At 45.7% G+C, this 13,160-nt stretch overlaps 1 protein-coding gene across 3 annotated transcripts in view; it reads right to left on the bottom strand.

Moving 5' to 3' along the window:
• MTUS2 (microtubule associated scaffold protein 2) overlaps window positions 1-13,160 on the bottom strand; it is a 355,312-nt gene that overhangs the window by 23,231 nt on the left and 318,921 nt on the right. For all 3 annotated transcript variants that reach the window (XM_084841649.1, XM_084841650.1, XM_084841651.1), the window contains one exon: window positions 10,300-10,366. In XM_084841649.1, coding sequence (XP_084697775.1) covers window positions 10,300-10,366 — 67 coding nt within the window. The remainder of the gene's footprint in view (window positions 1-10,299; window positions 10,367-13,160) is intronic.

Below are 13,160 nucleotides of genomic sequence, written 5' to 3'. Positions count from 1 at the left end.
CAGAACGCGTTGCACAAGAGTTATGTGAAACTGCTTGCGCAACTACAGTTGCGCAAACGTAACTTCAGTGGGATTCTTCTCTTGCGCATAGTTCAGAACCTAGTTTCCGCTAGCGCAATGTCATTTGAGCTAATGGAATGACACAGTTCGATGCTGCCCAATGATAACAGCAGGGATTCCTCCAGGGGGTGGTGCTTGGAGGCCCATGGGCAAGAGTTTCCCCATCCCTGCCCTAGGCTCTTGGTCAGTCTCCTGTTTCCGCCATCTGCCTGGGACAGGCAGTCCATTTCTGCCAGCCAAGTTGCATGCACTTAAATGTGGATCCACCGGCTAGAAGAGCTGGACAAGAAGCTAATCAAAGGCAACCAATATGCACATTCTACAGATGATGGAACACAGAAGCTATTAGCACAAGGCCAGGAATGGTGGCGGATGTCTGTGAGCCTCAGACAGCTTGAGTCAGGCCAGCTTGGAGACAAGTGAGCTGGATTCCAGGGAGCTGAGCTGTCAAAAGCTCGGTGGACTGCCCCCCCACCCCCCGGATGGATTCCTCTACCATCCCCAGTCATGGCACACATTTTTTAAAAGAAACTTGTGATTTTACTTGCTGTTGTGAAACTTTTGGAAGAAAAAAAATCCTTGCTGATCTACTGGGAGATCCCAACCTACCATTTTCCCACCCCTGGCCTAAACCTCTCCTAAATCAGTCCCCTGACCCATCCCTGTCTCTGCCTCTTGACTTGGTATCTTTAAATTTATACATTGGGAATTCTGCTTTCACCTTACTTGCTGGACTCTGGCCAGTTTTGCTAATTTGATCACATGGCAAAATAAAGGCCCAGGGTGGCTCAAACCCCACAATGCCGGGGTCACAGATATCAGATACTGCTATCAAAGATATTCTGTTTCAGCTCATATATGAATCCATATATGGAATAAAAGTAGAATGAAGCTGGTAAAAGCCAGATAGAAAATGAAAGCTTCCTTCTCCTCCCCCCCCTTTTTTTTAAAGAAGATCCCTCCGGTTAAAAATGCTTCAAGTCAACAGGAAATTGCAAGTTAGGAATAATATGGCAGAGAGGAAACAGATGTCTTTCAACTGTACTAGGAATGTTCCCCTCCCTCTTTATCTTTTAAAGGGAAGGTGAAGTGAAGGAAGTCTTTGACACATCAGAAAGTGGAGCAATGGTGGATACTATCAGGTTGCATGAAAACTGTTGCAGAAGGATTTCTCCCATCATCTGGCTATGGGACCCATGGTGCAGACCTAGGGCAATCCCGAGTAAAAGGCAGGGCATTGTGTCTTCTGGACAAGCACAGAGCAGCCTTTCCCAACCTGGCACCCTCTGATTGTGTTGGACTACAGTTCCCATCACCCCAGCTAGCATGGCTGTAGGGAGCTGCCATAGGCCACGTTGGCTGGAAATGATGGGAACGGTAGTTCAGCTCACCTGGAGGGCACCTGATTGCGGAAGGCTGGAAGAGAGTTTTGCAGAGGGCAGAATTCAGCATCCTGAGGCTTTCAGTGCGCAGGGAGGCATGGAAGTATGTGATGGAAGTCCCAGAAGCCGTTGGGATGGTGGCCTAATGGTCAGAAGGTGGGTGGGTTGCAGTGCCCAGCATATTCCTTGCCCCTCCCCAAATGTAGCAGTAGCATAACCGCAGATGCAAAATCCATGTTAAAATAATGTTGTCTTTCCCTTCCTGCAGAACTCTGGACACTGGGATCATGTTGGCAGGCTGTGTCCCTATCATTCCCTGCACTGATTGTGCCTCGGTGTGCAAGAACATTTCTGGATCAGGCCTAGGCATATCTACTCCAGCATTCTGTTTCCACACTGGCAAACCAGACGCCCATGGGAAGCCCACAAGCAGAACATGAGCACAATAACACCCTCCACAGCAACTGGTATAAAGAGACATACTGCCTCTGATACTGGAGGCAGCATATTGCCATCAGAACTAGTAGCCATTGATAGCATTAATCCCCATGACATTGTCTAATCCTCTTCTAAAGCCATCCAACTCCGTGGCCATCACTTCGTCTTATGCAAGCAAATCCCACAGTTTAACTATGTGTTGCACAAAGGTCTTCCTTTCATCTGTCCTGAATCTCCCATCAGCTTCCTATAATGACCCTGGGTTCCAGTATAGTAGGAGAAGGAGAAAAATGTATCCCCATCCACTTTCTCCACACCATGCATAATTTTGTACAGCTCTGGCATGTTTTCCCATATGTAGATTCTGTGCATAAGGCACAATCTATGTGTAGAGGAGTGTGTGTGTGTGTGTGTGAATGCCATCATAATTCTCCTCCCACCTCCCCATGTTTTATTTGTTTCCAGCCATCTGGACAGGGTGTTTGATTGTGTATATGCTTAAAGCACAGAGTTCACAACCCAAAGGTGGCCAGTTTTCTTGGAATGAGGCTGTAAACATCAGCTGCACTACTTTGGCATCATTTTCAATTTGGGCCAGTCACCCTCAGGGTTACTGACTTGTATTGTGATGTCAAGCAGGGCAATAGATGTCTCCCTGTGCACCTTTTGCTTTATTTTGTAAGCATCGCTGCTCTACGACTCTCAGACCACAGCATTTGTTTTTCTTCTCCCCCCCACACACTTTGGAGACATAGTGCTGGCACATGACATCCTCAAACAATTGTTGGAGGCCAGCAGGGCCCACTGTTAATGCTGAGCCACTCTTTTAAAGAGCAACTGGGCCTGGGAGCCACCATTTACACCCCCACCCCAACATAGTGTCACACTGAGGCATGGTGGGGAATTTAAATGGCAGCTCCCAGACCCAGCATGCCGCTGACAGGTAAGCCATAGGTAACCTACTGGAACTTACTTTCCCAAGGGCCTGTCTTGTTTGGACTCCTGTTTCTTTCATACCAAATTAACCAGGCTATCTAACTAAATGAGATGAAAGCTGCTCTCACAGCATTTTGGGGCTAGGAAAGGCTACCCTATTGTCTTAATGTTATTTTGTCACTTGTAAAGATCTGACCTCTCCCTGACCTACCACAAACTGAGGCTTATACAAAAAATATTTTGTTAAGGTGCAGTCCTATGCCTATTTAGACGGAAATAAGTCCTACAATTCCTAGCATTCCCTAGCCAGTATGGGAATTGTAGGATTTGCTGGGAGTTGTAGGATTTTTCTCTGCCTACACAGGCACAGGATTGTGCCCTTAACCTTTTTCAGACGCGTAAGTACTTCACAATCCCTCTCATGTATTTCTGGCATCATACATATACCAAGGCTGGCCAGCTGGTCGACCATCCAGAGTGGTGCCATCAGGGTAGGATTTGGGGGCAGAGGTCTGGGCCCCCAGCTCATCAGACTCAGCAGGAGGGCTTCCAAATGCAATAGGGCTACTAACTACATTTCAAAGTGAGTTGTGGTGATACGTGTTGCTCTCTAAAGAGGAGGGGCCTGTAAGACAGTGAAGTCCAAAATTACCAAACTGCACCATCGACCATCTGTCCTCCAAGACCCTACCGAACTTGAATCAAAAGTTTTGTCTGCTGATGCTCTTGCTCAAAAGGAAAAGGGAAAACACACATATTCAAATGGTAAGAAATAGCTACAGCCCTCAATGTAAAGTTACACCTCTCTTTTGCATACTAGTGGGATAGAGGAGTTTGATGGGGTGGGTAGCTGTCTGTCTGCTCCCCTTCTCCTTGTCAAAGCTTCCATACCTTCACTTTAGAGGCTGCATGCTGAGATCAGCACATGGCACATCCTAGTCCTGGGCCCATCATAAGCAGCCTTTCGACAGCAGCAGGCTGCTCCATTGAGACTCTTGCATTTATTTATTTATTGCAGTTATTTCCTCCAAGGAGCTCAAGGCAACTTGCCTGGTCCCCCCACCCACCCCAACTTTTATTCTCATAATAATTCTGTGAAGTAGGTTAGGCTGAGATATTGGGAGCCAGTTGGAATGTAACACTAAATGTGGTGTGACATGCTCGTCCCTCCTCTGGCACGTGTGTGGATTTTGCACTTCAATTAGTTCAAACAAGTCAGGCTCAAACCATGGTTTATGATCCCGGCATGTTCACAAACCATAGTGAACAACACTGAATTCACCAGGGGAGGAGAGAGGGCACATAGGGCCTGAAGCTCACAGTGGCTCATGCACGTAATGCTGAACCATGGTTTAGCACCTTGGATAGCTCCTTTTGAGTTCTCACTGGTTCTGACCAAAATCCAGGGTGCATTCACTGGCCCACTGACATAGGAACCTCCAGCCTCCACAGATTTTAACCAGATCAGTAACTGGCCCCCCAGTGAACCTCATAGTTGAGTAGGGATTTGAATCTGGGTCTCCCCAGCCTTAGCCTGACACCCTAACCTAGCTTTACACAAACTGGTGCCCTCCAGATATGTTGGACTACAACTCTAATCATTCCCAGCCATCAGGGTCATGGGAGTTGTAGTCCCAGACATCTGGACAACACCTGGTTGGGGAGGGCTACTCTAACCACTGCTCTAACCACAAGCCTTGTCCCTCAATGAGAACTAACACTGTGTCAGGATTGATTCTGAGTGCAGGGAGAGGGCAGTTCAGATTCAGAAGAGGAGCCACCAGAACTGGGGGAGGCTTTTTCACAAGTCAGTTCAGATATGGGTAGGCGTGCTTCTCAGGTTACCAGCTCCCAGATGGTCGGGCATGAAGCTTCCTCCTTACCCTCCTCTATGAGAAGCAGCGAGCAGGAGGAGGAGGGTCTTGAGGACTGTGACCTAAGAGATGCAAGGTGCAGACGCAGAGCTAAGAGGGAAACGTCAGGGGCGGAGCTCAGATGGTTGAACCGGTTAGCGATGCGTGACAGGCTATGCAGGAAAGCATCATGCGAGGGGCGGGACCTCCCTCCCTAAGTTAGCCTAGCCAGATAGCCGCCCTTTCAAACTGCGGGCAACTTTTGGTGATCCCATTTGAATCCCCCGGAGGCATTCCTTTGCAGCCAGAGAGTCTTTGAGGATTTGCATCTGTAATGAACCTGTGAATAATGAATTAAAGGGGTGAGACTGGAGCCTCTCATTTTGTGTGTGTGTGTGTGAGTGCTTAAGGAAAGAGGAGCCCAAGGGGTTTTGTGACACACTGCCTTTTCCAACTGATCATGTTCAGAAGTTTGGTTTCCATAACAATATAAAATAAGTGTGTAATTTGGATGCATGACCACTTAGTGTTCCATTCTGTATCAGCTCCCATTGTGGTATATAGAACCATCGGAATCCTGGCAAAAACTGAACCGGAGGATTCATTCTAATTGAAACCTACTCAGGCTTTAAATTGACCCTGTAATGAAAGCTGTCTTTCATCCATCTTTTTAATGAGACTGGACCAGCACAGTTTGAAATAATGTGAAGACACTTTTTGAAGCACTGGAGTTCACACGCCAAAACCCAACACACATGGAGCATGTAGAAAGAATAGATCTAGATCTTTGACGGAGAGCCACTACAATAGATGGCATTACTACTGCGGTAAGGATGAGGCTTTACCAGATGTTCAGACAGCACACACAGGGTCTATTGCACATACATCAGAGATTTTATGTCAGTTTTCTGGAACAGCATTTTTCATTCTCAATCTCAAGTCATCCTATACACTAAGACTGAACTCATTCTCCAAGTGTGGATCCTTGTGTAGCCAAAATAACAAAATTATACATGGTGTGGAGAATGAGGACAGGGAGATATTTTTCTCCTTCTATCATAATACTAGATTCTGGGGTCATCCCATGAAGCTGATTGGTGGGAGATTCAGGACAGATAAAAGGAAGGGCTTCTTCACATAGCACACAGTTAAACTATGGAATTTGCTACCACAAGATGTAGTGATAGGCACCAATTTGGATTTAAAAGGGAGTTAGACAAATTCCAGGAGGAGAAGGCTATCAATGGCTACTAGTCCTGATGGCTATATGCGACTTCCGGTATCAGAGGCAGTATGCCTATGCACACCAGTTGCTGGGCAGCATGGGTGGGAGGGTGCTGTTGCACTCTTGACTTGCTTGTGGGTTTCCCATGGGCAGCTCGTTGGCCACTGTGTGAACAGAATATTGGACAAGATGCACCCTTGGTCTGATCCAGCATGGCTTTTCTTACATTCTTATCTGTGCAGAAGAGGGAGTAGGCTCAGTAGACTTTGGCAGAGTGGCCACTTGTGAATCACCCAAAAAAGAGGACACGCATCACCAATTTGGTGATCACCACAATTGCCACCAAAGAGAATACCGGTTTGCATATGCTCATGTATATGCATAGATGCAAATTTAGAAATAATTATTAGAATTTGAATAGAATACAGTACATCAATCTCACTATAGCATGGAAGACTGTGACTAGGTGAGCGGTGTGCCTTGCCCAGTCTGCTGTCTCGATGTAGTAGATGGACAACTTCAAGGCCTAGCTGTCCCTTCTGACAGTGCTTCATCTTTAAATTAGACTCGGACCAGACTGCCCTTCAAACAGAGGATGCTTTCAAAGTAGAGCAGAGTCCTCTGGCAGCCCTTCAAACAGAGGACTGTCCTCTGTAAAAGATGACATATGGCCACCCTAGGCTTCAGTGAACCCCAAATTGTAAAAGAACAATAACACTTTAGGACACCCCCCCCCCCGCCGTGGTGTGAACCCTCCAGCCTAACAGCCCAATGAAGGCTGAGCATTCTTAGTAGCCAAGGAATGCTGACTCACTAGTGGGGGGGATGGGACAGAAGAATGGGGGTAGGGGAAATGGAGTAGAGTATCCTGGAATAGGGCATGCCTGGCTAACTGGAAGACTGAAGGGCAGCACTCCACACTGTTGCAGATCGCACTTATTCATTTTTTCTGTTGAACAGAAAACTGATAAGAGAATTCCAGTATGCCTGCAGATTGGGCATGCATCCATTTCTTGATCAACAGATCTTGATAAATGAACAGATTACCACCTAATGCAGCAAGAGAGATTTGTATACAAAAAGCCAGGCTTTCCTACTCAGTTTCTCTGCTAGGTTGAGAATGGCATGTATGGAACATTTGTAGACTTCTGCAGTGCTGACATTTTGCTTAACATGCGTGGTCTGCTGCTATGTGCTTGCAAGAGCCTGACATGCATGATGCTTCTGAGGCACTTCTGTGCAGCCTAGATCTTGTGTGAAACTTCCCAGAACCCTTTGTTTTACTGAAAAGACGAAGTATGCTTCTAGACCTCATGAATGCAGAGATAAATTCAGATATGTGATGGTCCAAACAGTTAAAGAAATGGAAACAAAGACTCAGGCAAAAAAGGAAAAGGAAAAAAAGAAGCAGCTCTTTCAGCACCTGTCGTTTAAAATTTGTGCATGGTGATTACCCAAGAGCTGGCGCATATTTTTCACATTTAAGGTTACTGGTTTCAAAGTAAATGCAGCATGTCTGCCATCTGCAGTTTGGCATCTGCCACATTCAAGAAAATAATATGCAAATTGTTGTATACATGGAATTAAATATGCAAACAATCCCCTGGATCATGATACACTTTCTGTGTGGCCTTTATTATTGAACAAGATGCCCATCCTCTGGTTATATATAATCAAAAGATAACTGCAACTACCAGCTTAGCAGCTAATTCTACAATTTACATATTTCCTAGCTGCCCGTGCCAGGCTGTTATGAGACAGCCCTGCTCAAGAGCTTAACGAAGCAGAGAGAATTAAAACTCTCAGCCAAGAAAAAGTCCACGACTCCTAAAGCTCATATCAAAATCTCAACAATGACAGGAAACCCCACCAGTGACTAGCACAGCTATCGGGGTAAGAAAACACAGGCAACATCCTATCAAGAGAGTGCCAGGATACTACTTTTTTTCATTGGATGTTCCACTTCTAGCTTACAGGCTGGGTGTGACTTCTATAGAAAATGACATCTATTGAACTGAGGGGCGGCTCTAGGTTAAATCACAGCACTTGCCGTCACAGCATTTTCCTAGTACCAGAGTGATGCTGTTTCCCTTTGTGTCTGACCTGCCAGCAAGGGCCAATCAAAATGCATTTCTGTTTATAATGGGAAGAAATGTGAAATGTCACAAGCAGTATGTCACTTCTGTCACTATCGGATGGGACGCAGTGATAGTCAAACCCAAGTGGCTTTCTGCATTTCAAGACCTTTATTCTCGAAGGAGCATCAGCTCAGCAGTGACGCCACAACCATCTCTTGCACAGCTCTTGGCCGAAGTGAAACCTTCGGTTTAACATGCTCCTTTGGCATTCCTTTCATAAATTGGCTTGTGTGAACAGTGAGATCTCAGCAGGAAATTTCGTACACACACTCTTGGGACACGATTCCATGTTCCACGTTTGAATACTGACTTGTGCCTGTTCTCAAAGAGGAGGGAGACACATGCAGAATATCTTGGCTTGGATGCTAACTTCCGTTCCATGAACAGAACAGAGTTAATGTGTATGGAATCGGGGCATTCCCACCTCCCACTTCTCTCTGAAACTCCTGGTGGCCCCTGAAAACCTACTTCAGTTCACACATGTTTGGTTCTCTTACATAAGCAGTCTTGCCAGGTGCTTATTTGGGGTCTCAGATGTGCAAATGCAGCGTACCCTATCTTCATAGACCATACATGCTGAAGGCTTCAGTCCACACTGGTGCGCCCCCTTTTGTTCACTGACTAGTGATCAGAGTGATTGCAGGACTACAATCCCATCTGGAAGGGGCAAAGTGTTAGCAGAAGTGGCTGAATAAAGCAAACCAAATCCAGAAAGTGAAAGGCTTGGCAAACTTTACTGAGTCGTAAACAGGTAGGCTGAACAAAACTCTAACAATAGGACTGCTATTAATAATAGTTTACAGGCAAAGTCCCCTGGCTAAGCAGCAAAACAAAACAGGCAGAATGAAACCACCACTACTGCAAAACATATTGAACATGCTTTTTATACACAAAAAACTCAGACTAAAAACGAAACTTATTTGGCTCCACATGACTGCTAGGCAAGATTCCCCCCTCCTTGCCTTTCATGACATCTGTTGCACCCAAGGTTCTCTCATGCATCCAGAGCTGTTAATTGGCTCTGTACCTTGAGTGACCCTTGCCATTGCATCTAATAACACCTTTAAAAACTTGAAGAACAAATTAACCCTTAGTTTGTACTTTTGTGTGTGTGTGATCTCCTGCCACCACTATTCTGACACAAAGATACCTGTCATCTTAGGAAGTCTTTCTGTACATATGGTTGTGCGTCAGACCACCAAGTCAGGAATGCGGGCAGCTGTCATTGTGGATAATACTATTCAACACATTACATCATCCTTAAACATTAATAGGTATTTCTCCATAAAGCTCATATTTCAGTATCAGTCATAAATTCCTTCATTCAGGGCCAGGGCCAGGTTTGAGGGGGTCCTGAGCAAGGCGCCTTTGCCCTCCTCCCAAGAACCCCTTGCTCTTCGTCTCCCCCACCCAATTGCCCCCACCAGCCAGGAAATGAAAGCAACGGATTCACTTGGTGTTTCTCTGCTGAGCACCAGGCTGAGTGCTACTGCCCATCCCCAGCACAGCCACCTGTAGCCTGCCACATCCCTGTAAGCTGGCCAGGCCTTGCGGCAGCAGGGACACACAGCAGCATTCAGCACAGCACTCCGGAAAGCAGAGAAGCACTGACCGAAGCGGCTGCTGCCGCCGCCATCTTGATCACCCCAGAATGTCTCTTGGCTGAAAGGCACATGACATTCTGGGGTATTAAAGATGGCAGCAGCTGCGGTAGCTGCTTCAGATCAGAGCACCAGGTGAAATTTAATTCTTAAAACATTTTTTTTTAAGAGTGTGTATGATAGTGTCAACCATGGTGGGCCCCGTGATCTGCCCCACCATGCTGGGTGCTGATGCTGTGCCTCAGCTTGACTTCAGACATCTTATAAATTCCTAGCTAATTATGCCTTATAAGTAATGCCATCCATGAGCGCTGCATCCCCTGAATCGAAGGGTGACTCGAGGTTCACAACCAGCCTCTGTGACAGGTATGGAATGCTATTCAAAAGCAGGCAATATAGATTTATAGGTCGCCATCTGCGCACAATAAAGATAATACATGAGTAGCTCCACTGTGGATGGATATGAACCTGTCTCTGCAACAACAAGGAGGTAAAATTATTGTTCTCCAACAGGCCATAAAAACCTGCCACAGGGCTTCAGATGACACCTTGTTAGATCTATGCAGATTGCCTAGCATCACAGTGCAAGAAATAATAACCTTTTTAACAAACATCTGTAAGCGGAAAATGACTTTTTTAGCACTGCTTATTTAGTGCCCTACTTACCAACTTCGTCTTTGATGTTTGCAAGCTCTGCCGAGAGCTCCTTTTCCTTCACAAGGGCACTTTCGTTCTGTTAAGACAAAGAACACAGACAGTCATTGGGCTTATTCCTTCTAAGAACTTGCATGTGTTTTCTCGTTAAATCCAGTCAGGTGGACTGTTTGGTTCTGTTCTCAATGGCTGCCAGAGACAATCTAACTAACACAGCATCATGGTCGCAGTCAAGGATTGCATCCACAGCGTTGCCCTTTGTACACTGTGCTTGCAGCCACATTTGTCACTGCTGTAGCAGCAGCTGGCCGGCTCAATCCTATGCATGTCTACCCAGAAGTAAGTCAATTGTATTCAGTGGGGCATACTCCCTGGTAATGGTGTTAATGATGGCAGCCTTAGACTGGAATGCATTGAATTATGGGAAATACACAGAAATGTGGTGGGGATAACATGGAAAAATGCTGTGAGCATTTCTACCCCATGCTAATATCCTGCAACTTTACCAGGACTTCCTGCTTCCATTTAAATGCAGGATCATAATGGTCTCCCTTTAAATGCCCTTACCTTCCCCCCACTCCCCCCTCATCTGTGTGTTCTATATGTTTCATTATATAACCACTAGATGGCACTGTGGTCTAGCTCTCTTATTGCACGACTTCCTCTTTTCAGGAGGAAACTCAACACGCTGTAATTTGATAGCTCATTATCTCCGATCTTTTAAAAAAATGGGATAATGGTCATTTAGTTAGGGGGACGCCCTGGAGGTTGGGGATGTCATCTAAAGGACCTGCAAACTTCCATGAATCTCAATCTCAATCGCAGGATAAAAGCCCCATGTGGAGAAGCCCTGTGTCTGTGCCACTGAGCATTCCTTAGAGGACTGACAGGGCTAAAAATAACAAATATATAAATACTGCTGCCACTTCTCCTTTAGCATGCAGTCCTAAAGGACTGACACTTTAATGATGGAATTGTATGCAGGCAGGAAGAGTGCTGGAGGTAATTTTTGCCTCTTTGCCCTCCAAAATGCATTTTTCTGCTAGACAAGCCTCTGATCCTGTCTAGCTAGATCCAGATATTGGAGGTGGGGACAGAAGCTGGGAGGCCATTCGATCCAGTGGATCCAAAAGTGATGCATGGGCCCTCCCTTCCCCTCCCCACTGGCACCATCCCATCCTTCCCATTTCCTACCTTCCCTGATGACGGAGCTTTGACCCCGGGTAAGGAAGTCTCCATGGAGCTCTCCATGGTGGCTGGGGGTGGGGAAGCCCTGCTCAGGTTCTCCCTGAAGTTCACAGCTATGCCTATGGCTTTGGGGGTGGGGGATCCACACCATTCTATGGTCCCTGGGACACTCTTTGTGTATTAGCTTATATATTTCATTGATACATGCTTTATTATACAGCCCCTTGTGTGTGTGTAAGTACTTCAAGAAATAATAGATATTATCATATTATCAAACCAGTGAAGGCTGGTGGCTCTGATTTCAGTGGGGCCGGTGAATCCATTCTGGGTTTTGGTCAGTACCATCCAGAACTGTAAAGGGGTTATCCAAGGTGCTGAACCCTATTTCCAAAGTAGGTTCAGCACCTTTGATAGTTCCTTTAGAGTTCTGGCTGGTTCTGACTGAAACCAGGAATGGATTTACAGCCCCACCAAATCAGAGCCACCAGCCTCTACTGTATTAAACTTGTCCATACATATTTCAAAGTGCCAATAACACCCTGCTGATTACTCTGGATAAATCTATTGTGATGGACTTTCCCACCTGTCTTTCATGAATTTTTTTTTTTTAAATTCTGGAATAATTTTCTCTATTTCTGACGATGTGCAGACTTGGAGTGCCATCACTCACACACAACAGCGGAGCTATCAGCAGGTTTCGGGGAAAACCCACGTTTGCAGAAGTACAAAAAATCTTTAGAGAAACCCCTAAGGAGTGGGGCGAAAATCCAGAAAGCGCCCAGTGAGGACTGAGTATGCTCAGTGACCATGAAAGTTTGGCTGACTGTTGAGGGGAAAAAGGAAAACTTGGGGGACAGGGGAATGGAATAGGAGTGGCTAGAATACTGGACATTGCTCCATACTGCAACATTTTGTTGGTGAACACAGCCAGTTTGCTCCCACTAGGCTCCTCCTCCTAGCATGAGCAGCTCCACAACCCATAAATTGTTTGTTCAGTGTGTCATTCAAACCGAGGACCCTGGTTTGTTGCTCCCACAAGCCAGGATTCATAAGTGAAGAACAGACCCTGGTTTACAATCTTGGCTTGTAAAGGGAGCAACAAGCCAGGATCACCGCGTTGAATGACAGGCTAAACAAACCACTTCCATTTTTGGTTTTTTTAGCCCCTTGCACTAGTAGAAGGAGCAAAACAGGAGCAAATGGGCTACATTCATGGTAGGCCAGGATTCTCCACTATCCTGGCTTGCTGTTGTGTGAGAACATGGTCATAGTGAGGATCTGACTTCCCCCCTCCCCTCTTTACTCCTTTCTTTTTGTGGTCGGAGAATGTAAGGGACATGTGATTAATACATACATTTTGAAAAAGTTCTATTTTGGAAATATGCTTAAACAAACAAACACGGGGAGTAAAAAGAATAAGGAAAGAACAGTTTGAGCCTCCTCGTTATTTTTGTTGTGTTTTTCACATCTATGTATTTTCTAGTGTTTGTAAGCCCCTGGGGTTTAGGTTGCAGAAAGCAAGCTTGCAAATCAATACACAATGAGGCTGGTTAACAGTTTTTCACCAAATTTCACAATTCCACTAAACAAGAATCTGCAGCAAAAGTGTTCTGACTAGCTCAGAACTGCTCAACATTAAAGCAAAATTCTCTCTAAAGGGGGCAAGCGAGATTTCTAGTATTATG

Source organism: Heloderma suspectum, chromosome 3, assembly GCF_057233095.1.
Source record: "Heloderma suspectum isolate Gila_16-S chromosome 3, 16-S_ref, whole genome shotgun sequence".
NCBI lineage: Eukaryota > Metazoa > Chordata > Lepidosauria > Squamata > Helodermatidae > Heloderma > Heloderma suspectum.
Note: the sequence above shows the minus strand (reverse complement) of the source record. Positions and strands in the feature narration are given on the sequence as shown.